The sequence below is a fragment of the Mycteria americana genome, chromosome 1, assembly GCF_035582795.1.
Source record: "Mycteria americana isolate JAX WOST 10 ecotype Jacksonville Zoo and Gardens chromosome 1, USCA_MyAme_1.0, whole genome shotgun sequence".
Classification (NCBI taxonomy): Eukaryota; Metazoa; Chordata; class Aves; order Ciconiiformes; family Ciconiidae; genus Mycteria; species Mycteria americana.
In genome coordinates, this window is record NC_134365.1 from 5,338,264 (window position 1) to 5,362,570 (window position 24,307).

Here is a 24,307-nt window from a genome sequence, read left to right on the forward strand (position 1 = left end):
TCTATCTGGGGGGAGAGAGGAAACACGAGCTTGCCCGGAGCGAGTTAAAGCCCCCGGCTCGGGGAGGGCCATGAGCATCCCCCCGGCACCCCCCCCCTCCTTCCCCCGTCCTCCTAATGGGCTGCCGGGAGCGGTGCCCGGTTCCCCCCGGGCGGCGGGGCTCGGCGCTCGCCCGGCGGCGTCGGCGAGGCTGGACAGCGAGGGGCAGCGCCGAGCCCGGCCCCGCCGCTGCCCCCCCCTTGCCCGCTCTTCCGGACAGTCCCGGGGGGGTCGGACCCCCACCCCCCCTATCCCAGCCGGGCACGTCTCCCCTGGTCCCCCCCGGCTGGGCTGCACCGACCCCAGCGCACGGCTGGTTCCTCGGCCTTTATACCTACCCCAGACGGCTTATTTTAAATAAAATAAATATATATATATGTGCATCCCCACCGAGAAGCACGAAACCTCAGCGGTGCTCCTCTGTCCCCACGCCCAACGGTGAATGGGCCGCACCGTGGGCTTAAAACCGGGTTTAAAATGGGCGCAAGGAGCCGGAGCATCCTGCGGAGCTCAGCCCCGCTTTCCCTCGAGGAGCGGATCGGAGCGGACCGGCCGGGGAGGCATTTCCAGGCTGCAGGTTGAGCCCAGCCCGGCGCTGCCGCCGCGGGGAACGGCGCGGGCCCCGCAGCCCGGAGCCCGGAGCCCGCAGCCCGCTCCGGCGGCACCCGGCGGGGGCAGCGGCAGCGGCTCCGCTGCGGAGCCCCAGTTTTTAATTTGCCCCCCCTGTATAAAACCTCCCGAGAGGCGCTTCCTCTCGCAGCCGGGTTAGACGCTCTCTTGCCGGCGTGCGGAGAGACAGCACGCAAAGGCACCCTGTAAGTGACTTTTTCTACTTTTTTTATTATTCTTTCTTTTTTCCTTTCCCCTTTTTCTTTTCTTTTCTTTTCTTTTCTTTTCTTTTCTTTTCTTTTCTTTTCTTTTCTTTTCTTTTCTTTTCTTTTCTTTTCTTTTCTTTTCTTTTCTTTTCTTTTCTTTTCTTTTCTTTTCTTTTCTTTTTTATATTTTTATCTTTTTTTTCTTTTATTTTTTCTTTTCTTTTTCCTCATTTCTTTCTTTTTTCTCTTTTCTTTTTTCTTCTTTCTTTTCTTCTTTCTTTTTCCTTTCCCTTTTATTTTTTCTTTCCCTCCGTCTTTACCTGTCTTTCTGCATCTTTCCTTTCTCTCTGCGTCTTTTATCTTTCTCTCTTTTCCCTCTCCTCTCTCTCCCTCTTCCTTTCCCTTTCCCTTTCTCTCTTTTCTCTCTTTCTCTGTCTTTCCTCTTCCCTCTCTCCCCCTTTCTCTCTTTTTCTGTCTTCCTCTCCCTTTCTCCCCCCCCCCCCTTTCCCTTCGCCAGTCTTGGGATTGTCCCCTGGCCGGTGCCCCGGAGGGGGAGGCCGGGGCCGTGCCATACCGTACCGTGCCATGCCAGGCCGGGCCGTGCCGTGCCGTACCGTACCGTGCCATGCCAGGCCGGGCCGCGCCGTGCCCTACCGGGCCATGCCGTGCCGTACCGTGCCGTGCCGTGCCGGGCCGTGCCGGGCCGGGCCGCGCCGCGGTGCCGGCGGGGCCGCTAGGGGATGCCCTGGCTCAAGGCAGCGGCCGGGCCGGCCGGCGGGGCGCGGGCGAGCAGCCAATCAGCGCCTCCCGGGGCCGGCGCCCCAGTTCCTGCTCGCCCCCCATTGGCTGCGGGCGCGGCGGCGGCGGCCCCCGCTGGGCGGCGGGCGGCGCTGCGGGCGCGGAGCCCGCGGGGGGTCGGCGGGGCCGGGGCCGGGGCCGGGGCGGCCGGGGGTCCCCTCCCTCCCGCAGCCCCGCCTCGGACGGGCAGCCTGCCGCTGCCCCTGCCCTGCGCCCCGCGCAGCCTCCCCGTCTCTATTTGAGGCCCGCCGGGACCTCCAGTGGAACGGGGAAGGGGACACAGAACCCCCCTAAACCGCCCCAAAATCGGAGTGTTTCCAAACGCGGCCGTTTCGCTGCGCTTATGTCCCTGAGAAAAATATAGTCTAAATCCTTGATGTGACGGAGCAGCTCTAAACCCGCCGGTGGAGGGGGAGAGGCAGCTTTATTTCAGGTGGCCAGCCCCCCGGAGGCCCTGCACCTGCCGGCACATCCCCGGCTCGGCCCGGTCTCGCTCCCGGGGGGGGCTCCGGTCCCTCTTCGCATCCCCCGGGGTGTCGGTGTGGGCAGGAGAGCCGAACCGGTCTCCACCGCGCACGACCTCCCTGAGCGGCCACTCGCAGAGTTTCCCTGCCAGCGGGAAAACTTATTTTCCCCTTTAAAAAGGGAGAATTAAAAAAAAAAAAAAAGAGAGGGAAAAAAATTAAAAGAAGTTGCTAAAAGGGGGTTCCCGCGGGTGCGTGGCGGGGGCAGCGCGGAGGCGGCCGGTGCGCCCCGCCGGTCCCCTCCTCAGGCGGGGACAGGCTCCGCCTCCCCCGGGCTTATGACACTGGAACCTCCTTAAGTTGCGTCTCGCCACAGCTGTCTGTAAGCACTGAGCCGGCTGGCGCCATCCTGCTCCTTTCAGAAAGAATGCCTTCCCTGTAAAAAAAAAAAAAAAAAGGGGGGGGGGGAGGAAAAAAAAAGAGAGAGAGAGAGGAAAAAAAATAGGGCGAGCAAGCGACCACAATCTGATCTGATCAAGCACTTTCAGCTTCATCCCTCCTGGGTCCCATACTGCTTCTCCACCAAGGTTTGTGCAGAATTTCTTTAGCAACTTGTCGCGCTTTTTTTTCCCCCCTTTCTCTCCCCCCCCCCCTTTTCTCCTCGCTCCTTCCCTTCACCCCCACCCTCTTCTCCATCGCTTTAACCCCCCTTCCTCGATGTGTCCCCCCCCCTTTCTGTTTTCCCCCCTCTTCCCCCCTTTCTCGGTTGCATCATAATTAATGAGCGATCAAAGTGACTCTAGGCTGCAGAGCAGCGAATGGCACAAGTTCTCACCGGCTTAAGCCACTGGAGCTTCTCAGGTGCAAACGGAGCAAATAAACAAATAAACAAACAACGGCGACGACCCCCCAAAAAAGCCAAAAAAAAAAAAAAAAAAAAAGAGGCAAGAGTAAGAGCTGAGGCGGCAGGAGCGCGGTTAGAGCTGCTGGGCTCCGCTCCGAGCCGGGAGAGGAGAGAGCGAAAGAGAAAGAGGCGCTGGGGAGAGAGGTGGGTCCAGGGCAGAGCAGGCGCTTCCCAGGGATGGCTGCCGAGGGATGGGATGGGTTTTCTCCTGCCTAAAAAGTCAGGTGCTAAAGTTCAGAACTTCTCAAGCACGTTTCTCTCTCTGCCTCTCTCTCTCTCTCTCTCTCTGCTCCTTCCCTTTCCTCTTTCTCGTTACAGGTGATCAAAGAAGAGAAACATCTGCAAAAGAGCGGAAGATACCGAGGGGATCTCACTTCGTAGAGATTTTTTTCCCTGAGTTTATTTGTTTTCCCCTTTTTTCCCCCCTTTTTATTATAGTCTTTTTTCCCCCCTTTTTTTCCTTTCTTTTTTTTTTTTTGGAATCGATCGTTTATCACCATAATCCCCCTCCCTCCACTTTAAACCAAACCTAACCAGAAACATCCCCAAACTCGCCGAGCACTTTCCCCCCCACCCTCTGCATAACTCCAGCACCGTCTCCCCCTCCTATCTCAAGCCCTCCGCGCCTTGCTGAGGAGGAGGAGGAGGAGGAAGAGCAGCGGCGGAGCAGCGAGCGCGGAAGATGGAGGTCTCCACGGACCAGCCGCGGTGGGTGAGCCACCACCACCCGGCCGTGCTCAATGGGCAGCACCCGGACTCGCACCACCCCACGCTTGGCCATACCTACATGGACCCCACGCAGTATCCTCTCGCCGAGGAAGTGGATGTACTTTTTAATATCGACGGACAAGGCAACCCCGTCCCGCCGTATTACGGCAACTCCGTGAGAGCCACCGTGCAGAGATACCCCACGGCCCACCACGGTGAGTGTGCCCACCGAGACCCCGGCTCCCACGGGGAGGCCCCGGCCCCGGCCCCGGCCCCGGCCCCGGCCCCGGTCCCGGCCCCGGCGGCTCCGCGCTGCCCCGAGCCCCGCCGGCCGGGCTGCCGTCGGGGAAACTACGTCACGGGTGGATTTTGGGGTTGGCTTATTGGAAATAAATAAAAATCTAGGCTTTCTTTCTTTCTCTCTTTCTCTCTTTCTCTCTCTCTTTCTCTCTTTCTCTCTTTATCTCTCTCTTTCTTTCTTTCTCTCTTTCCTTTCTTTGCCTCTTTGCCTCTTTCCTGTTTTCTTCTTTCCCTCTTTCTTTTCTTTCTCTATTTCTTTCTCTAGATCTTTCTTCCTTTATAGTTCTTTCTTTCTCTTGCTCTCCTCACTTCTCTCTCTCCCCTCTCCTCTCTCCCTTTCCCCCTCTCTCTTGCTCTCCTTCTTTCTCTTTCCTTCCCTTTCATCTTTTGTTTTCTTCCTCTTTCCCTCTCTCTTTTGCTTTACTCCCCCCCCCCCCCCCATCAGGTTGACAGTTAGGGTTTTCATACCGTGTTTAACTTTTGCACGATTAAGCTGCTCTGGAGAAGAAAAGCAAGCTGGAGAGCAGGGGTGTGAAAACGACCCTGCTGTCCTCACACTGCGGCTATTTCATTCGCACTTGGTGAGCTTGTTAGGCTTGGGTCAAAAGTTTTGCACGTCCACCCAGGGCCGCACCACGGCACGTCTTAAAAATAAGAAGGAAAAAAGAAATCCCTTGGTGTAATTAGGTATCAGACCTGCTGTGTTTTCCTGAGGGTCTTGCAGGAAGGTAATGATCCACAACGTGAATTTTGTTCCTGGGTCACAGCTTTTAGAGAAGAGGGGAAATACCTGGGGCCGATGGGGCCCAGGTCGGCGAAGGGATGAGTGCTTCAGTGCCATCTTTTATGAAGACTTGGAGAGATCCAGTATTTATAGCTGGAGTTTACCTGTATGGTTAAAAAATAGGGAAAAGAGAAAAATAAAAAAAGGAGGGAAAAAAGCAGATGCTGATTTGTGAAGGCGGAGAGTGACCTCTGTAGTGGCGAAATCTAGAAAGCCCGAGGTTTGCAGTGGAAATCACCTCAAAATCAAGGAGAAGAAAGTGGGACGAGCGAGTGGAGACAGAGCCGAGCTGGGTTCAGGGGGTGCTCCCAGCCCTCAGCTACTTGTTGAGTGCGAGTCTGCATTAGGCTCCGCTCAGTAACTGCATTGTTCTGCTATTAGTCCCTTTAAAACAATTATTTCTAAGGATCAGCAGCCTTTGTCCTCTCTTTCTTTTCTTTTCATTTCTTTTTTCCAATATATCAGCAGAAAGTGGAAATGCGGTCTCTCTGATCTAGCCTGAATATTATTTACCATGCTACTTCCTGGAGAAGATAATGAATCTTGACCCTTTCTATTCGTATAACCCACCTTCCCTTCCTTTCGAGCAGTTACTTTCAGTATTGTTCACAAATGTCTGGTACGATGAAAACTAGCTTGGAGATTTTCTAGACACACACGAGCTCCCATGCAAACATACGTATCCACGCTGCACCAGCTCTTTAACTATCTGTGGCTCTATAGATCTGTGTTTGCATCTCTCCTTCTGTATATTTAGCAGTCTCTATACACGTATCACGATACCTACAGAAGTTAAGGCTCTCTAGATGTCAATGCGTTTCCAGGGCTTCATTAGCAGGCACAAATTTGCTCTCCTCCAGTTGAATAACTGTGTTTTTCAGCTTATAGCGATGTGTTCAAGCTGCTGTGGATTTGGGTAGATTTGATTCTTTGGAGATATATATATATATTTAGCAAGGGCAGCGATTAATTTAAAATATTAGGTATCATCCGTTAAGAGCGTTTATAACCAAAGAAAACAAGGTTTGACCACGTAAATCTAGTGGGGTTTTCTTTTGCAAAGTCCAGGTCTGTATTTTAAAATACAACCGAAGGGTCTCTTGTCATAAGAAGGGGATGGAGAGTTTCTTTTGAGACAGTTGGTACTCTCTGCGTGTGCCATATCACCACAAAAAAGCTGTCTAAGGTTTATGTGCAGCCTCGTGGAAGAAAAAAAGACTTCGCTAAACTTGCAAAGTTTAGCAGCTCTGTTGGAAAGGTTATTATCACATCTGGGGGCATCTTCTGGGCTTCTTCGTTTGGCCAGAATATTCCCAGGGTTTATAGCCCACGGCTGCATTCGGGAAATTATTTTCCAGCTAAGAAAAAACATGATTTCTGCAGTCGGGGCTTGGCAATTTCACGCAGGATCTTCGCTTCAAAGTCTGCGTGGGATTGTCTGGAAAAGGGGAGAGTGAAGCAGGGCTCGCCAAATTCCGTGTCCCAGGGCTGGCATCCCTGCTGGGGGGGGTCCCGACCGGGAGACCCGGTCCTGACCAGGATCGGGGCTGCCACCTCAGCCTATTGCAGCTTTTAAATTTTCCTTTTTTAAGGGCAGTTGGGGGTTTGCCTCAGATGTAATTTTGCTTGCTCCCCCCCGCATGCTGAGCTCTTTGGGAAGGAGGAAGGGGGGGATACAGCCCGGTACCCCCACGGGGGGCTTGCCAGGGTGGCAAAGGGAGTGTAACCGGCGTTTCGCTGTGCTTTCTCCGCGCAGGGAGCCAGGTGTGCCGGCCCCCGCTGCTGCACGGCTCGCTGCCCTGGCTGGACGGGAGCAAGGCGCTGAGCAGCCACCACAGCGCTTCCCCCTGGAACCTCAGCCCTTTCTCCAAGACTTCCATCCATCACAGCTCACCGGGACCCCTTTCCGTCTACCCACCCGCCTCCTCTTCCACTTTATCGGCCGGCCACTCCAGCCCGCACCTTTTCACCTTCCCACCGACCCCTCCTAAAGATGTGTCCCCGGATCCGTCCATCTCCACCCCCGGCTCCACCGGCTCCACCCGGCAGGACGAGAAGGAATGCATCAAATACCAAGTGTCCCTGGCCGACACCATGAAGCTGGAGTCCTCTCACTCTCGGAGCAGCATGGCCTCTTTAGGAGGAGCCACCTCCTCCGCTCATCACCCCATCACTACCTACCCACCGTATGTCCCAGAATATGGCTCTGGACTTTTTCCCCCCAGTAGCCTCTTAGGAGGATCGCCTACCGGGTTCGGGTGTAAATCGCGACCGAAAGCACGGTCAAGCACAGGTAGGGCTTTTGGCTTCTTCATCCCCGTTGCTCGGGAGAGGAAGCTATGGGGGGAAACGGGGGGCGAAAGGGGAAAGGCTGCGCCCCCCGCTCCTCTCCGCACGCAGAGGGATGCGCACAAGCATCCGTGTGATGAAAGCCCCCGGGGGGGGGGGTGGGGAGGACAGACGGACTTTACCTTCCCCCCAGGTTGCCCTGCTGGGTTTATAACTAAACTCCCCCTTGTCCAACCCGGGCTTGGGGGTACAACCCCAGGCAGGCCGGGCCGGGAGCCCAAACCTTCCCCCCCCGCTGCCGCAGGGCTCCTGCCCCGGGGGCGATCCGGCCCCCTCCGCCACCCCGAGCGCCTACGGTGTGCTCAGCTGCGGCGCCTAAGGAGGAAGCGAAACCGAGGGAACCGCAGCATTAGTGTATCTCTCTGCATTTTAATAATGGTACTAAATCCCGGCCAACTTCCCCCGCCTGCCCTCCGCCTCGCTCTTTCCAGGGCCTCTTCCCATGCGGCGCCCGGAGATGCGGGGAGGGTTTTCCCTGGGGCGGTGTGTGTGTGTGTGTGGGGGGAGTTCGCCCACGCAGCCCCCAGCCCCATCCAGCTCCGTGCCAGGGTCTTTGACCACCCCCAGCCCCATCCAGCTCCGTGCCAGGGTCTTTGACCACCCCTAGCCCCAGCCAGCTCCGTGCCAGGGTCTTTGACCACCCTTAGCCCCATCCAGCTCCATGCCAGGGTCTTTCATCAGCCCCCCCCAGTGCAAGACCCCCAAAGCATGCCCCTGCCCGCACCGCTCGGGGAGGAGCTGGGGGGTCCCAGCGCTGCGCACCCCGCGGAGGGGGGGGGTTGCGCGGCTTCGGCTCCCGACGGCTGAACGCTCCCGGGCTTGGACGTTTGTGTGCACCGAGGGGTAGTGGGTGAGCCAAGGGGGGGCGGTGTGCAGAGGAAAGGGCGATTAGTCAAAACTCTTTTTTTTTCCTTTTTTTTCTTTTCCCCCCCTTTCTATTTTTTTTTTTTTTTCTCCGAGGAGGCTGCTGCAGGGTTGCCTGGCATGAATGAGATCAGTTTTCAGGGTTTTTCCAGGGTGACATTTACTCTGTCTGTCTGAGCAGGGACTGTCTCTATTTAGCTGATATGTTTGAGCTAATCCAATTATTTTCAGACTGCTGCACGCGACAGTTGCATTGTTTATCCAGCGCCAGGAACTTTAATAGAGTCCGGATGCGGTTTGAGTGACAAAAAAACCCAGACCTGTATGTTTTGTACATGAAAGCAGGAGAGAGAGAGAGATGGAGTGAAACAAAAGAGAGGGACAGAGACTCAAACAGCCCCGGAGCGGCTGCCCCGTTTAACCAGAGGGGAACAAAACGACCTGGGTATTAACGGGACCAGCTCCCCGCCTGGCCCCGGTACGGACCGGGCGCTGTGTCGGGGTAGGGACCGGTTTATCCTCGCCCCCGGTGCAAGGCTGGGCTGGGCTGGGCTCCCCCGGCCGTCCCGGCGCCCGCCGAGGCGCAGCTCCCGCCGGGGCACCGGCTGCGCGGTATTTTCAAACCGTCTTGCCCACCCCCACCCCCCCCGCCCCGCCTCTTGTTTTCCTTTTGCCACTTTCTGTTACTTTACCTTCTAGAGAGACCTCTGCGGTTCGTGATAAACCAACCCCAGGAGCAACACCTATTTTTTTTCTTTCTTTTTCTTTCTTTTTTTTCTTTTTTTTTTTAAAGTTGATTTTAGCAAGCTGGGAAGCTCGCAGACAAAGTGCTGGAGGAAAAGGAGGGAGGGGGTGTTTTTGCAGGATGAAAGAGGGAGAAACGGCTGCAAATGTCTTTTATTTTTTTTGTTGGGGGGGTGAGACGAGAGGGGTTTAGTGCAAAGGCTCTGGAAAAACGGTTGCCGTTTGTGGTTAGGGTGCGGATGCTTCTTGCTCGAACGCAGCGCGGGCTGGGGCAGCGGGGAGCCGGCTCTCTGCTGAGTTAGCTCTGCTCTGGCCGGCTGAGGTCTTCTGCTGCTCTCAGGTGGGCTGGGAGTGCCATTAGGTGCAAGAAAAAAACCCCCAACAAAGCAAACACCCAAGAAAAAACCAGTCAACCCTCTGAAAGTAGCTGAGAGGCATGCCTGCACCCCCCCTCAATTCCCTCCTTCAAGCTGGGAGCCAGTGGGCTGCGGGAAACCCCCCCCAATAGCTAGGGGAGAGGATAGAGAGGTGCCAAAAAGGAAGAGAAGAAGGAGGGAAAGACCTTAATCAGGGCTCAGGCAGGCTTGGGCTCTTTGGGATCCCAAATATCAGGGATCCCAGGCTGCAGATGCAGTAGGGAAGCCAGAGGGGTTTCCGCAAGTTGGGTAGTGGAAGCTTAATTGCAAAGTAATCAATAACGGATATTGGCAGAGTGGTGGTGTATTGGCTGGGGCCGGGGAGGTGTTTTGGTTGTTGATCTGTGATGATTTTGGGGGTCCTTGATGTGGTTTGACCTGACGCTAAAGGAAGGCCCCCCCCCCCCCCAGGCTCATGCACCCCCCTGGGAGCTGGGGCAGTGCTCAAGGAGTGACCCTGGGGTCCTCATACACATCAGAAAGGGGGGCATGGACTTAGATTTGGCATCCATTCGTCTCGGGGGGGTTGGAGGCTCCTGCAAAGCCTGCCAAGGTTCGTCTGGTCCATATGGCAACATGAGGGCTGTAGGAACCCTTAGTCCAGAGGTGAGGGGGAATTGCCAGTTCCCCCCCCCCCACAAAGAGGGACCCACGGGAGGGGTGAGAGCTTCTCCAGGGAGCCCCTCGAGCCACCATGGGGTTCGGGTTGTCATTGTCACCATCCCTCTTTCCTGCTGCTGGGACACAGGCCTGATTCTGCCTTTGGGGTGGTGCTGGGGAGGGGAACAGGATCAGGCCCCGCCAGACTCCCCAGCCTGTGCCAGGAATGTCACTCAGCCATGGCCTTGGACCCTTGCTTGGACATCCTGAGCTTGGAGAGGACTGGCAGGGTCTGGCATTGCTGCGCGTCTCTTGGGGGGTTGTTTTTTTTTTTTTTTTTGAGGGGGGCCTTTCCCCAGCCCCTTTTACCTCCGCTTTCCCTAAGTGAACTATGTGCTCTCTTGTTTCCAGAAGGCAGGGAGTGTGTAAACTGTGGGGCTACCTCAACCCCTCTGTGGAGAAGAGACGGCACCGGGCACTATTTGTGTAACGCCTGTGGACTCTATCACAAAATGAACGGGCAGAACCGGCCCCTGATCAAACCCAAGAGAAGGCTGGTGAGTCTCCTTCTTTTTTACTTTTTTCTTTTCCTTCTTCTGCAACTTTTGCTTCTTGTCTGCAGCTCGGGATGGACAGGGAAGCGCAGCCAGCTCCGAAATCTGGTCCCGTTGCGTCAGAGGGCTGGGAAGGGGGGATGCTTGGAGAGATGCTCCCAGGCGCTGTGGGCCTCAGTTGTCTGGTCCTCTTGCAAACTGCAAAACAGGTTAAAAAATCAAAATCCAGGGCTCCTTGCAAACCAGAAGTGAGTTTTCTCCCAGGTCGCAATGGGGCGGATGCCTCTGCGCAGCGCTTCTGGAGGGCGATCCAAGGACGGTGGCTCTTTCCAGGGGCTAAGGGCAGAGTAATCATTTCCTAGTGACCAAAGAGATTATCAGGAGAACAGGATTTCTCCTGGGCTCTCCACACTGCTGTCCTCTCCTTCCCAAGTGTGTCTTCATCCCCCTTGGCTGGTGTGGTCGTGGAGGGGGGACCCAAGCTGGGTACCGGTCACTGTAGCTGGTGCCACTGGGGCACCGGTTGGACCTTGGTCCCGGTGCCACTTGAACCTGGTGTGGTCATTTGTACCTGAGCCATGTGGGTCTCAAATTGTGTCATTTCCCTCTGAGCTGGTGTGAGCGAGGACACAAGGTAGGGGATGGCAAAGCCCGGTGAGCGTGCAAAGCGGAGCGTGTGCCCGGAGAAGTTGGAGGAAGACAAAATGCGCGGGTAAATATTTGAAATAATAGTTGCAAGCCTCGCGACTGTACTATGTACAGGCAATACGTTACAGCATCCCCAGCGATCTATTTATGAATTTCCCTGGAAGCCACAAAAAGATCTGGAAGCTGTGGGCATGGCTAATAAATGCGTTGAAGTATATTTGGCAAATAATCAGGCGAACCACAAGGGGAAAAAACATATCAAGTGGGGGAAAAAAATATGTTCCCTGCTTGGGAAGTTATTGAATATTTCGAATCGAGGCATGTTTGGTTTCGTTAGGATTAAAGATGTGGACGGGCTCCTGGGAGCTGCTCAAAATGCGGAAGAAAAGTGGCTCTCACCTCTCCGCGGAGTTTCTGAGCTGATGGATGGATCTGGCCGGTTGCGTGAGGCTTGTGCCCGGCATGGCCGGATCCTGCGGGCAGGCAGGGGGTGGTTCATTGGCCTCGTGTTCCCTGTGAAGGTGCGTACGGCCTCGGTCCGGCAACTCTTAGGCACAGATTCGGCTTCCTCACCTATGAGATGCCTGCAAAATTCCCACAGGCGCTGGGAAGCGTTTGCAGGATATGACCCCAGGAGGGGTTACGCCGTGAGAGGCAGCGGCGTCGGCTCTGTCTGGCCGTGTGGGTTTTGGGGAAGAGATGCAGGTTTGCTCCCCTACCCCCAAACTTCCCGCGGGCGAAACCTCTCTGTGATTTCCTCTGGGCTTTTTCCGTCTAGGAAAATGTTGGTCTCCCTCTTCTTTCATAGCCTTGTTAGAAAAAAGGAAAAGCTTTCTAGGGAGGGAAGTGCGGGCTGGGATTTTAAATTTTTTTGGGCAGCTGTCTTGTTCTCTTCTCCTCCTCCCCCCGGCCCTTCTGTCTTAAACACACACACCTCGTTTTCTTTTTTATTTTTTTTTTCCCTCGTTCTCTCTTTATGCGTAAAGTTAACTTCCTAGGAAAAAGCTGCCGGATATCTGAGCCCTGGAGATAACTCCTAAACAACAGTTCTGTTTCCCCAGCCCAAACACACAGGAGCTTGAGCGTATCCAAACAAGCGGAGGGGGAGGCAGAATAGGAAAGCGGCTGGAAAGGGAGGGAGAGCTTTCAAAAAGTGTCTGATGGAACCACGAAAGAATGTCCCGAGTCACCCTCAGCCCGGCACATGTAAAATGAACTATATAAATAAATACATTGTAAAAGGTCATTCTTGGGGGGAAAAAAAAAAAAGAGAAAGAAAGAAAAAATGTAAAGAGAGACCTTGTCTTGCATAATCACTCCAATCGTGGGCATTTTAGTTAAAGTTTAAGTTACAAAAAAGTTCTCATTCTTTGGCTACGGTCTATGCTAAATGGGAACTTTTGATTTTTCTATATATTTTTTTTCTCCAGCACTGCCTGGGAAAAAAAACGAGAAGCATTTCTAATGCTGTTTGCTTCTATATGTATTTCCCTTGCTAACCTCCAAAAAAAAAAAAAAAAAAATCGGAAGGCACCAAAGCTGGGCCCGTGTTTGCATTTTGCGTGCGTGGATGTAGATGCGTGTGTGTGCCCGTGGCTTGACTTGATCTTTCCTGACTCGTGAAGGCGAGCGGGCTGGGGAAGGCGGCGTGTGGATGGAGGCTCAGGGTGGGGATCCAGCGTGTGTTCCTCTCCCTCTGCCACAAGTTTCCTGTGAGACCTTGGGCTGGTTTTGTAGGCTCTGATCCCAGGCGCGCTGAAACTAATGAAAGGACTCCGATGGGTTGGAAAGAGAAGGCAAATAAATCCTTAGATGCTGAGAACCCAGCTCAGGCCTTATTAAATTCAATGGGTGTCTCTGTAAGGGCTTCCTTTAGGGGAGATGGATGGAGCCTTGCCGGTCGAGGGGGCTCAGACAGGTCTGCTTTGGGGGGAAGGAGGAAAATCTGGAAATGTTGGCCGGGGCATCGGGAACGGGCAGGTGGTACCACACCACTGCTCTGCTTAAAAGCTCTACAGCCCTCCTGGAGACTGTTCCTGTCCCTGTCGAAGCCAGTGGCAGCCCCGTCACTTATGTTGCTGAGATAAAACCTTCCTCTGGCTTTTCTTCCTTTCCCTGCCCGTGTGGATGCAGAGCTCTCTGTTTCCGTGTCCAGCCATGCTGGTTTTGGAAGGATTATAGCCAATTTCTCAGAAGGCCCATGCGCGTGCAGTCTTTTTTTAGGGAGCTGATGCTTGCAGCTTTCTGGGTACCCCATGTAAATCCAGACACTGAAAATGCCTCTTAATTAAGCATCTTTATCAGTGCTTGGTTCCTCCTGCACGGTCCTCAATTCCACCTTCTCGTCACTGCCAGCGCTTCTGAAGTTGTGCCCTCGCTCACATGCAACTGGGCCATGGGGTCTGGTCCTACAGATGCTATGGGGCACCCTGTTATTCATCCCATTACTTACATGGTCAGGCTCAGATTGTGACTAGCGTCAGTGGATGCCATTTCTGGGAGCTTTTACAATAGCGTTATTATTCATTGTTTCCTGCCTGCTGCTGGTGTCTCCGGTATAAGTTGGTACAGCATGAAAGGTACAGTCTGGGACCGAAAGAGCACAGAGTTTAAAATATTCAGCTCACGACGCTGAATTTTTGTAGGGGAAACACGGCAGATGGAAAAGGTTTTAGAGGAGATAGTGGACATTGTGATTTATTCGTTTATTTAATGTCAGAGTTAGTTTGAAGGTAGCAATGTGGTGACCAGGCATGTCTTTTAAACGCACTTACCGTAAGAGAAATTACAGCGAACGCCGTGTAGAAACCCCAAATATCTTCAAAGGGGATGTTTCCCCTGTGCGGGCTGAGTCAAATATCACTGGTTTTTAGAAATTTCCTTAGGCTTGATTTTTGGGTCTGATAAGGGCAAAGCTGCCACCGAGAGACTCAATCCAGCCCTGAGCCCCCCGTGCTGGCTGGTGGGAGCTGGGGGGGGCAGAGACTTGAGGCTCGGCCCCTGGGTCTCCGCGAGAGCCCGGCTCTGCAAGCTGTTGTGTCCATGCTGCGTTTGAAGCGTGCGTATTAACCCGTTGATTTTGATGGGAACTAAATCTGGGGCCGTGGCACGGTCCAGAGGAGGACAGGGCCGAGGCGTGTATGCGCACATCTGTTGGGGGCTCTGCCGTTCGTGGTGGGATGCTTCAGCTTTTCCTGCCGGCTGTGGGATTTTTGTAACCAAAGACTCGTGTGCCGTTCCCACCTCCTGCTTGTCACCGGCATGGAGAAGTCAGCTAGAGGCCTCATCGGGCTTGAGATCGGCTCGTTTCAGTGTGGTTTATGGTCAAGCAAAATGGAACTGTCCCCACGGACAGCTGGTGAGAGCCCCTTGCCGTCAGATCAGGCTCTCTGTGATGCTTCCTAATGCTCATGGGCATCGTATTATTTATATTTTAGGCAGTCCTTTTCGTCTAATTAAAAAAAAAAATCCTCTCTATCTAAAACAAAACCAACTCGTCCTCTCTCCACCTACGCCGCATTCAATTATGATTAAAATTGCAACATGACCTAACAAGAGTTGGTATTAACGCTAGCGCCGTGCCAGTGTCCATGTTTGCATTTTGGGTTTGTTGTACGGTATCCAAAGATGCGGTATTTTTTTTTTTTTTTTTTTAAATGTTGGATGTGCTACAGTGTGCGGCTGTGTGGGGTGAGGGGTAAATTTGAAACAGTAAGAGCACAAAAGAGAGCATTAAAGGCTCAGTTCTGCAAGGTGCCAAGCATTGCTATGATCTGGCAAATCGCTTAAGCACATGTTTTAACTTTAAGCACATGAGCAGTCCCATTGAAAGCAATGCATCGGGATGAAATCAGAGCTCTGGGGCTGTGTCATATTGATGAAGAAGAGATAGGACGGGGATCTAAAGGTCTTTTTTTAGGAGCTGTAGGCACTTGCACACAGGCAAACATGCATACGCATTCACATAGGAGTCTGCAAACTCCTTTTCCTCCTTCAGTGGCGGAAGGACAATTTGTTTGCTAAACTTGCAGTTTTTAAATGGTAAGCACAAATGCATGCATGTGAAAGAGGAGCGACTTTGCTGAATTAGGCTTTGCTAAATCATTATCACAGCCAACAAAAAAGCTTCTTTATACACCTTGACACGTAGACTTTTTTTCTTGTCCCTCCCCCTTTATGAAATGGTAAATTCTTCTTTCCGGCTCATTACCAATCCTTAAATAAACATGAAGGTTTAGGCTGCAAAAGGGTGTAATTAAAAAGTTGGGATTCTCGCTCTTTGCCACAGTGTTATTTCCGATCTGGAGCCTGTATCCTTTGAAGCCGAGCTGAATTTACAGGACCGGGCTGTGCTTGCGGTCGGACCCGGCGAACAGCTGCCCACCAAGCTCAGTGCGGGTCTCACCCGGCGCTCGCTGGAGCCGGCGTGACTCATGCCGTTGACTCCGGCAATTGTTGGTTCAGGCCCTGACTGCAGAATTAGACCCCTGGGGGGTCTGAGAGAATTAAGATGGAAAGACATGCTGGCATTTAAATAATATTTTCCCCTCTGGAATGGGTTGTGCCAGCGCCGCTAATTTTGATGAGTTCTATCAGAGGTTTAGCACTCACTTTTAGGATGCCCCTTGGCACCTGATTCAGTTCATATATAATTTGGGATTAAAGTACCTCGGGGATTTTTTTCAGAATTACTATTTGTTCTCACAAGCCAGTTTCTGGAGGCCTCTGCCGATGTGCGTCAGTCTTGCAGGGTTGATGTTTTCTTTCTCGGCAATTTTGCTGATTGCATCTTTTTTTTTTTTTTTTTTTTTTTAACATGGGTGCTTTTCTCTCCTTCTCATCCCCTGTCTCTCCCCCTCCTTTCCGCAGTCTGCAGCCAGGAGGGCGGGCACATCCTGCGCGAACTGTCAGACCACCACTACCACCCTGTGGAGGAGAAATGCCAACGGCGATCCCGTCTGTAACGCCTGCGGGCTCTACTATAAGCTGCACAATGTAAGTGTGACTGTAACGCTCAAAAACGGGGCCTCGGTTTTGGTGCTCGATGGTCCAAACTGTTCCTTGACTTAAGGATTTCCAGTCTTGGGCGGTGCTGAGACCTCCTTTATCCCTTTGGGGACCTTGGGGGTTGGAGCGATGAGTTGGCATCCCCTCAAACGTAGCTGGTCTGACTTGGGGAGGTATACGACAGGTCTGTTCATGGGTAATGTTAGACCTTTCCCATGCCTGAGCCAAGAAAGGAAGAGTGGATCAACACAGAGAGACGTTATCCACTGCCGATCGGGCTCAGCACGTTGGAAAAGACAACACTCCATCCTGCAAGCTGATACCCCTTCTATGTGTAGCTTGGTTCCTCCAGCAAATACAAACTCTGGAAAAAAAAGCAAAATGTGCCAGCAACTGTTTAGGTCTTTCTTGGGTTTGTGGCTGCCTTTGTCCCATTCCTCCACCAGTCTCCAAAGATGATTTATTTAGGTCTTGTGTTTGCCGGGGTTGACGCAAGCGATTCCTAAACCAAAAAGGACTTGATTTAGTTAGCGGGTTGCAGAGTCTGCTCAACCTGTGATGTGAATTTTAAAGCATCTGTCATGGAAGGAAAGGAAAAATGAAATGAAATGGCTGGCAGATTTAATCTAATATCTCCATGCAAAGCCAGCTTGCAGGAACCAGGGATATGTGCCCCAGGGAGAGAGCTAAAGGGATCTGAAAAGTCTTCTACTGAGTAATACGGCTAATAAAGGAGTCTTAAGGCTACTCCTGTTACTCTCATTCCACATGTGGCATTAGAATAATTATTATGTCAGAAGAAGGAAAAGAATTTCAATTTCTCTGCTTTGATATCACTTCTTTTTTTTTTTTCCGCGAGTGGTCATTTGCTTTATGCTTGACTTAGAAATCTCGGGCTATGTTTTGCCCTCATGTTCACCCACGCAAACACATCAAAGACAGATTGGGTTTCATGGGGCACCCAACCCTTGTGGTGTCTCAGTCCCTTCCATTTGTTATTTCAAGCTCTTTGGTTTCTCGGGATGAGTAAACAAGTTTGGATTCAATAGGAAAAAAAACTCAACCAGGGTTATTTTTCACCTGTTCTGTGAGAGGCATCTCTCTTGGAAAAAAGGAAAATGTGTTTACCCTTTAGTGGGCAGGCGTCTCAGTACGTTTTGGGTCCTATGTAGCAAGCAAAGCTTGTCATCAAACTCTCAGTGTGATCACTGCAAACAAAGGGGTTGGACCCAGAGTGAAAGCTCTCAGAATATCACAAGAAAATATTCTCTGTTTTCTATTTCCATGGCAAGAAGAGAGCAAGCTCAGCCAGCTTCACTGGAGGAGTCTATGCTTGTGCTGTGTTTTCATTTTGGCCTTGTAGCCACCAGTGGTAGGACTTAAATCACATAGCTTGGGAGACTTATAGGGAGACCTATACCTGAGCTGCTCCCCTTGTACCCCAGCAAAGCCCTTTGAAGAAAATAGGGTCTTCTCAGCTGCCATTCATTGGACCTGATGTTTGGAGATGCCTGTGTTTGGATGAGATGACTTGTACCCTTGAAGACGGTGTAGTTTCTCCTCATGACTACAAAGGTGGCGGGATGATGAGTTCAGATGTGTCTACCTGCATTGTAGACACCTGACTGCAAGAATCCCCCCTAAGGTGTCTAGAATGGTGTCTGAGTGCTGAGGTTCTCCAGAAATGTGCCTGCAAGAGCACATCCTTTTCTTTTTCACACTAACGATGTGAACTTAGTTGGCCTGAATTGACCCCTAGATCCACTGTTTAGGGAAACTCCGATCCAGCTGTGAAATTTGTGACATGGGGCAGGCCTTGAGCACATTGGAACCATTTTCACATTCATTAAAAACACCGACAGCTGCTTAAAAGCTCAGCACAGCTACTTACCGAAGTCAAGTAATATCTTGCCTTATGAGCAACTCCATTAATGGAACCTGCTTAAATGAAACCCCTAGAGGACTGAGATACTGTGTGCAGCAATATAACTAGGCAAGGATAATAAATCTGGCTATGAGTGTGTAGATCCTTTTTTTTTTTTTTTCCACTTTTTTAAGATGATGCTTAGTTATGACAGTGGTGAGAAACAGGCAACATCGCAGCAGATAGCCCTTGAACATACCACCCTCAGCTTTAAAGGTCCACGATGGCAGAGGATTGGAGCGTTATTCTGCAGCCCAACTGGCTTTAGAGGCTGTGACTGTGAAGGCCACGTTGTGCTTCAGAAGCCAAATACGAGTGAGTTTTTTGTGACCAGCGGTAAGGCTGTGGTGGCTTCACGGAGATGGCTTCTCTTTTTGGCTGCTGGGAGGCAGGACCTAGGGAGCTGTGCTAACAGCCTGGTGAATGGCACCAGCATCATCCTTTAATCAACTCAAGGCAGGGAGGAAGTTTGGTGGTTGCACATGGCCGAGGTTCCTTGGCTGGTGCAAACTGGTCTCGTCTGTTAAAGTGCAAGACCTGTTTGTGTAGGCTGTGGTCCTGCTCCCATTGTGTATCTTATCTGCATCGGTTCTCCATCAGGAGAGGTGTCAGAAATAGAGAGGCTCATTGTAGCATGTCTCTCCCAAGCAGCTGGTGTGTCTGCACAGATGTTGTGCCAATGCCAGAGGAAGGCCTTTGGCCGCTCCGACGATGCCTTCACCCTGTTTCAGGCTTGACTGTAGGAAATTCCTGGCTGCTTTTTTATCCCCCCCCCCCCCCCCCATTTTGTCTTTCCTTTGGGTTTAATGAATTTTTCTTGGGCCTTCAGATTATTAGGTTATTTTAATGGATTGATCTGAAGAAGAAACTTACCCAGTTTTTAAGTCCACACTCGGAAAGATTGCAGTGAAAAGGCTATTTTTTTCACGGTGCTGTTTTTTCATGGGGCTATATCAGTTTGTTTTACTGTTGATTCCCACAGCTTAAGCAAACCCATTTGTCAGTAGGACATAAGCAATAATCATAATAGTCTTGGGGTGCATTTAGTGAAGCTGCTGGCATTTCTCCCACTGACTTCAACAAGAGCCGTCTCCATTAACACCAGTATTAACAATGACTAATATTTCACATTGATACGGTGCCTTTCATCCTGTGGCATCCCAGAGTGCTTTCTAAGATACAGCCAGCCTGGAAGATTAACCCAACATTGTAATGACTATGTCTGAAGGATAAATCCGCTTCAGTGACAGGACCTTATTGAGGTCAATGGCAAAATCCCATTGTCTTCAGTCAGAGCAAGATCAGACCTATAACGTTTAAGACTATCCCCTGGATTTGATCTGTTGAATGTGAGGTTCTTGTCCTTGTTATTTTAGTCCTTCTTAGAAGTGGGATGAGCCCTCACTCACTTCAGGGGTGAGTGGGAGTGTACCTTGCTGGAGCTGCACAGCAGACTGGCCTGTGCCCATAGAAATGAGTGAGTTGCCATTGTTTTTGGTAAAAGTCCTCAGAAAAGGCCTCTATTTCACAATATCCTAAAGCAGGGCTATGCGTCCCAAGAGCAGAGCAGTCAGTATTTTGCATATGATAAAACAAAGAGCATAATTCCTGCCCATAATTAATTGGCTCCATATGAAATTAATGAATTTCATATACATGCATTGGGCTGGTTTAATTTTAATTTAGCATGTGTTTGTCATTTTTATGACAATGAATTTTCATGGAGAAGGTCTTCCCTCCGGGTTTCTCACTTCTGTACCCTAGAAACAGAGATGGGTCCATGGCTTTGATGTTTTGGGGATCGCTTCAACTCTTCTGTGACTGGCCTTTGAAATCACTGGAAAAATTTTCCAGTTTGCTGTTGCGATTCTGCTGGTCTCATTCTTCCCGACATTGATGCGAGCCCTTATCTGTTTGGCACTTGGGTCAGGTCCCTGCTAGGAAGGTGAGACCACGTACACCGGGATGATGTGTCCAGCTAACAGCTTGGATGGCATCTCTGACCCCAGTTGCAGGGCTGGCCATGGCTTTGTCACCATCCTGAGCAAAACTGGTATTCCCATCCTTAAGTTTCACATCAAATAATGGCCTGGGCTAATCTGCTCTTAGCGACTGAGTGAAACCTGAGAGACGTAGCTTTGAGGAAGCGGTCATTGTCCTGCAGGACATGACACCAAGCTACACAGGGTCAGGACCCTATGCTTGCTCTAAGAGCCAGCACAGCCCCAGTCCCAGCACCAGGCTGATGTCGCTCTGCCACCACCAGCTCCTGAGCTTGCACCTTTGCTTCTTCACCTGGAAGTCAATCCTGGCTGCCCCTGAGCCTTTGTGTCACAATGCAAATCCTCATTAGGAGCTGGGGAGCCTGGGGCTCATGTGTGCCTCCCCAAATCTCAGCTGGATTCATCAGGGATCGAGACTTCCAGGTCTCCTCTAGCATTGCTGCCTGGTGGGGCTCGCCTGGGGCTTCCTCCTGGCTTTGAACCTGGACAACACGACTCTGCTGGCTGACTTAAAACAGGTCAGGCAAAGATTTCCCATCCCAGCCATCCAGCTGGAGCAAAGGGCCTTCCTTGTGTGTGTATCCCCGTTCCCTCGGCGAAGACAGGAAGCCAGGGAGATGGGTGATGTTGTATTTAAAGCCCATGACATTTGAGGGGTTTGCTTGTTGCTGCCTCAGGGCTGCTGCTGGGCTGTGCATGGGCAGCTTTCTCCCTCCTACCTTTAGCAAGCAGGGCTGCTCCCTCCGGCTCTCTTTATCCAGAGGTAGAGGAATCAGCCTTTTATTCGCCCATTTTTAGGATGAGGTGAAGTTTCCCATTACCGCTGCTATGAAGAGCATGGGGTCACTAATTCAGACTGGGATGATGAACTTTGGGATGCTTAAACTGGAGCAGATGAGCCTGGTCCTCCTCTCCCCGTGCCTCCATCCCCACGTGTAACAGGGAGCTATTGTATCCCTGCCTCCCAGGGGAGAGAAATCCATGAATGATTCCCATGCTGCGGGGAAAGGCATCAAGCACTGGCTGATGAGCAAGAAGTGAAACTTTGCTGTGATCTGGAAGAGGGGACTGCTTTGTCCTTTGCACTGATTTAAGACCTTATGGATGAAGATCTGCTCAGGACCCTTGCAGAAAACTCTTTTCATTGTCCTTCACCGGGGTTGAGACAGTAGTTCCCAGTGGATAGCAGATCCATTTTTTCCCCCTTTTCTCCCTTTTGCAGAATTTCTATCAGCACTGCTGTGTGCTCACATTTATTATGACCAGTGGTGTCCAGCCCTGGGGCGGGGGGGGGGGGGGGGTCTGGGCTCTTCTGCCTCTGCTGTGGGTAAAATTCTGCAGAGGAGCCAGTGCAAAACCTGTATAACTCCCCAGGTAGACTCCCAAGTCCAGATTTTTAAGGATGTTTATGGATATTGGATACATAAATCCCCTCCCAAGTGTGGTCTTCAGGGCTTTCACGATGCCTGTGCTAATGCACGTTGTGATGCTGGCTTTCTATGCAGCAACAGGCGTTTCTTACAGGAGGTCCAACAGACCTTTTCCTACCATTTCCCAACCCTGACGGGTGTATGGTTGGTCATTGCAGCTGCTTACATCCATGCAGAAGAATATAATGCTTAGGTTTCCTATAGATATGTCTGCATGCAAGTAGAAAATGCTCTGCCGGGCAGCACAGATACCTGTTTCAACACCCCCAAAAAAACCTGGAAGGCTTTAGAAATAAAATTGACCTGCTAAAGTAAACCTGAAAGGATGGTCAGAGCAAAATCTTTTGAAAGAATTAAAATAAGACAAATACCTGCCACTTTTGTGGAGTTTGCCCAGCTCCCTAATGCCGCTGTGAAAGTTTGCGACCACTCGTAGCACTGAAATCCCAGCAGCTCCTGCTGCTAATGGGTTTAGATCAGTCAGGAAGCCTCAGGGTGAGATGGTGTCTGCAGGGAATATTTCAAGGTGATAATGATTGGTTTCGTTCCTAAACACGGTGCAATTACCTAATGTGCAGATAGCTGACATTTTTCAGCCGCTGCGAGTTATTTGGGTATGTTTTGCTCCCGTGAGGCTCTGCCGGCAATTTTCTGTCGTCTTGTCTTCAGAAATTTCAACCGAACTTGGGATTTCCTGGTGGGATCTGAATTTTGGGATGGGGGGGAGAGGTTGTGTAGCCGTGGCACCCGGGGTGTACAAGGGGAGGAGGGGGGCTGCCGGCTGTTCAGCCGGTCCTGGGCACATCCCCAGGACTGCCCGGGCATGCGGTACATGAATCCCACGGTGATTGGGGGAGAAGGGATGGAAGCACAAAAAAAATAATTGATTTTTGTTTAGATTAACAGACCCCTGACTATGAAGAAAGAAGGAATTCAGACCAGAAACCGAAAAATGTCTAGCAAATCCAAAAAGTGCAAAAAGGTCCATGACAACCTTGAAGACTTTCCCAAGAGCAGCTCCTTTAACCCCGCCGCCCTCTCCAGACACATGTCCTCCATCAGCCACATTTCACCTTTCAGTCACTCCAGCCACATGCTGACTACACCAACACCGATGCATCCTCCATCCAGCCTCTCCTTCGGACCTCACCATCCTTCCAGTATGGTCACTGCCATGGGTTAGCAAGAGACTCCCCTGCTGAATGCTTACGGTCTCAAAATGAGATTTACTTTATATACTTGCATTTTTGCAGGCGTGTGGTTATGGGTCTGACGTCCCGAATCAAATGGGAGGGGGAAAAAAAGAATTTAAAAAAAAAACAAAAAAAAAGTTATTTGAAGGCGTAAGAGAGAAAAAAATAAAAAAACCCAGAAAAAAACTACAAAAAGCACAAAAAAGGAAAAAAAAAGAAAAAAAAGAGAAAAAAGTAAAAAAAAAAAGTTTTAAAAAAGTGATGTTTGCCACTTTTTAAAGGAACTCACTATGGCGTCTATGTATTCTTACCCACTGAATCTGGATACCATTTGTGAATAAGCCATTCAGAACTTGCATTCCCTATTGGACAGGATCTCTAGTGCTGTGAAAAAAATAATAAAATAAAATAAAAAACGCTGAACATTGCATATAACTTATATTGTAAGAAATACTGTACATTTGAGGAAGACTTTATTGCATCTGGGGAGCTGTAAAGAAAAAGGCATGAAGGACTCCAAGAGATTTTTTTTTTAAAGGAAAAGAAAAAAAAAAAGAGGACGGGAGGACAATTTAAAAACCAGAAAAACAAACAATGCAGACCAAGAGGAAACGCGGTCTTACGAACAAATGGACCAACTGCCAGTCATGTCTTCTCCTTTTATTTTATTTTTAATTTGGTTTTTTTGGTTGGTTTTTTTTTTCGGTTTCTTTTTCATTTCCGGGGAGAGGGAGGGGGCTGGCTAGAACGGTTTTGATGATGCATTAACTAACTAACTAACTAAATAAATAACTAACTAAATAAAACCTGTAGGGAGATCATTCATTTCAGGCCACGGGCCTTTTACATAGGAAGTACCAATGGTGTCAGGCAATCAGTGTTAACATGCGGACATTGCCAACAAGGGGTTTTCAGATAGCCATTCTCCAGGTCTATACGCATTGTGAACAAGTTCCTGTAATTGTTGTTTGTATGTATAATTCAACGCACCAAAATAAGAAAGATGTAGATTTATTTCATCCTATTATACAGACTGAATGGTTGTACAAATTTATTTACTGCTAGTGATAAGACCTGCTTTTTTTGTTTTGTTTTCATATTTTTTCCTCCTTTTTTTTTTTTTTTTTTGAGAATAAACTAGATTAAATTCTGTTGACTTAAAAGTGTTTTGTGCTTGGGGGTGGGAAAGGAAATATGTTTCTTTATTAATTTTTTTTTAAATTTATTTTGATGGTATTTATTACGCAGTTACCACGGGTACGGGAATGTGTGTCTCTGCGCTCATGCTGACAGCCAACACAGTGTTTGCGGTGGCTTGGTAAAAAAAACAAAACACAGAACAAAGGAAAAAAAAAACCCTTAAAAATAAATGGACTGCATGTTAGTGTAACCCCACTGTCCGGTGTGTGCTCCCTGTCCCTCGAATCACAGCCCAGCCACTGCCCCCGCCTGCTGTCGGGCTCCCACGGGGCATGGGTCCCTTTTGGTCTCAGTCAACCATGGCCACCACGGTGGCAAAAACCTGTGTTGATGACAATTTGGGACTGAGATAAGTGCAAAGGTATGGCAGGGTCCTTATGGTCCCAGCTACTTTTTGGACAGTACTAGGGAAGACCCTGAGACTTTGGACAGGAGCTGGAAAAGTACTTTCTGCTCTGCCCCGTCGGGTATTCAGTGGTATAATTCGATCGTCTAAAGTTGAGATCTTGATGTGAAATCCAGATGGACCAGACCCTGTCCCTGTGCTTGGAGGAATGGGCAGA

At 50.7% G+C, this 24,307-nt stretch overlaps 1 protein-coding gene across 4 annotated transcripts; it reads left to right on the forward strand.

Annotated features, from left to right (window-relative positions):
- The first annotated feature begins 835 nt into the window (after positions 1 to 835).
- Positions 836 to 23,676, forward strand: GATA3 (GATA binding protein 3). 4 transcript variants are annotated; one of them, XM_075520551.1, is made up of 6 exons: positions 836 to 854; positions 3,339 to 3,943; positions 6,569 to 7,105; positions 10,197 to 10,342; positions 15,857 to 15,982; positions 22,250 to 23,676. In XM_075520551.1, the coding sequence occupies exons 2-6, from the start codon at positions 3,703 to 3,705 to the stop codon at positions 22,532 to 22,534; spliced, it is 1,335 nt and encodes a 444-aa protein (XP_075376666.1). In that variant the 5' UTR covers positions 836 to 854; positions 3,339 to 3,702; the 3' UTR covers positions 22,535 to 23,676. The 4 variants fall into 4 exon arrangements, with proteins under 4 accessions (XP_075376666.1, XP_075376757.1, XP_075376499.1 ...); XM_075520642.1 differs by lacking the exon at positions 836 to 854 and adding an exon at positions 2,510 to 2,703 and having other exon boundaries at positions 10,200 to 10,342; XM_075520384.1 differs by lacking the exon at positions 836 to 854 and adding an exon at positions 2,511 to 2,703.
- The last annotated feature ends 631 nt before the right edge of the window (positions 23,677 to 24,307 follow it).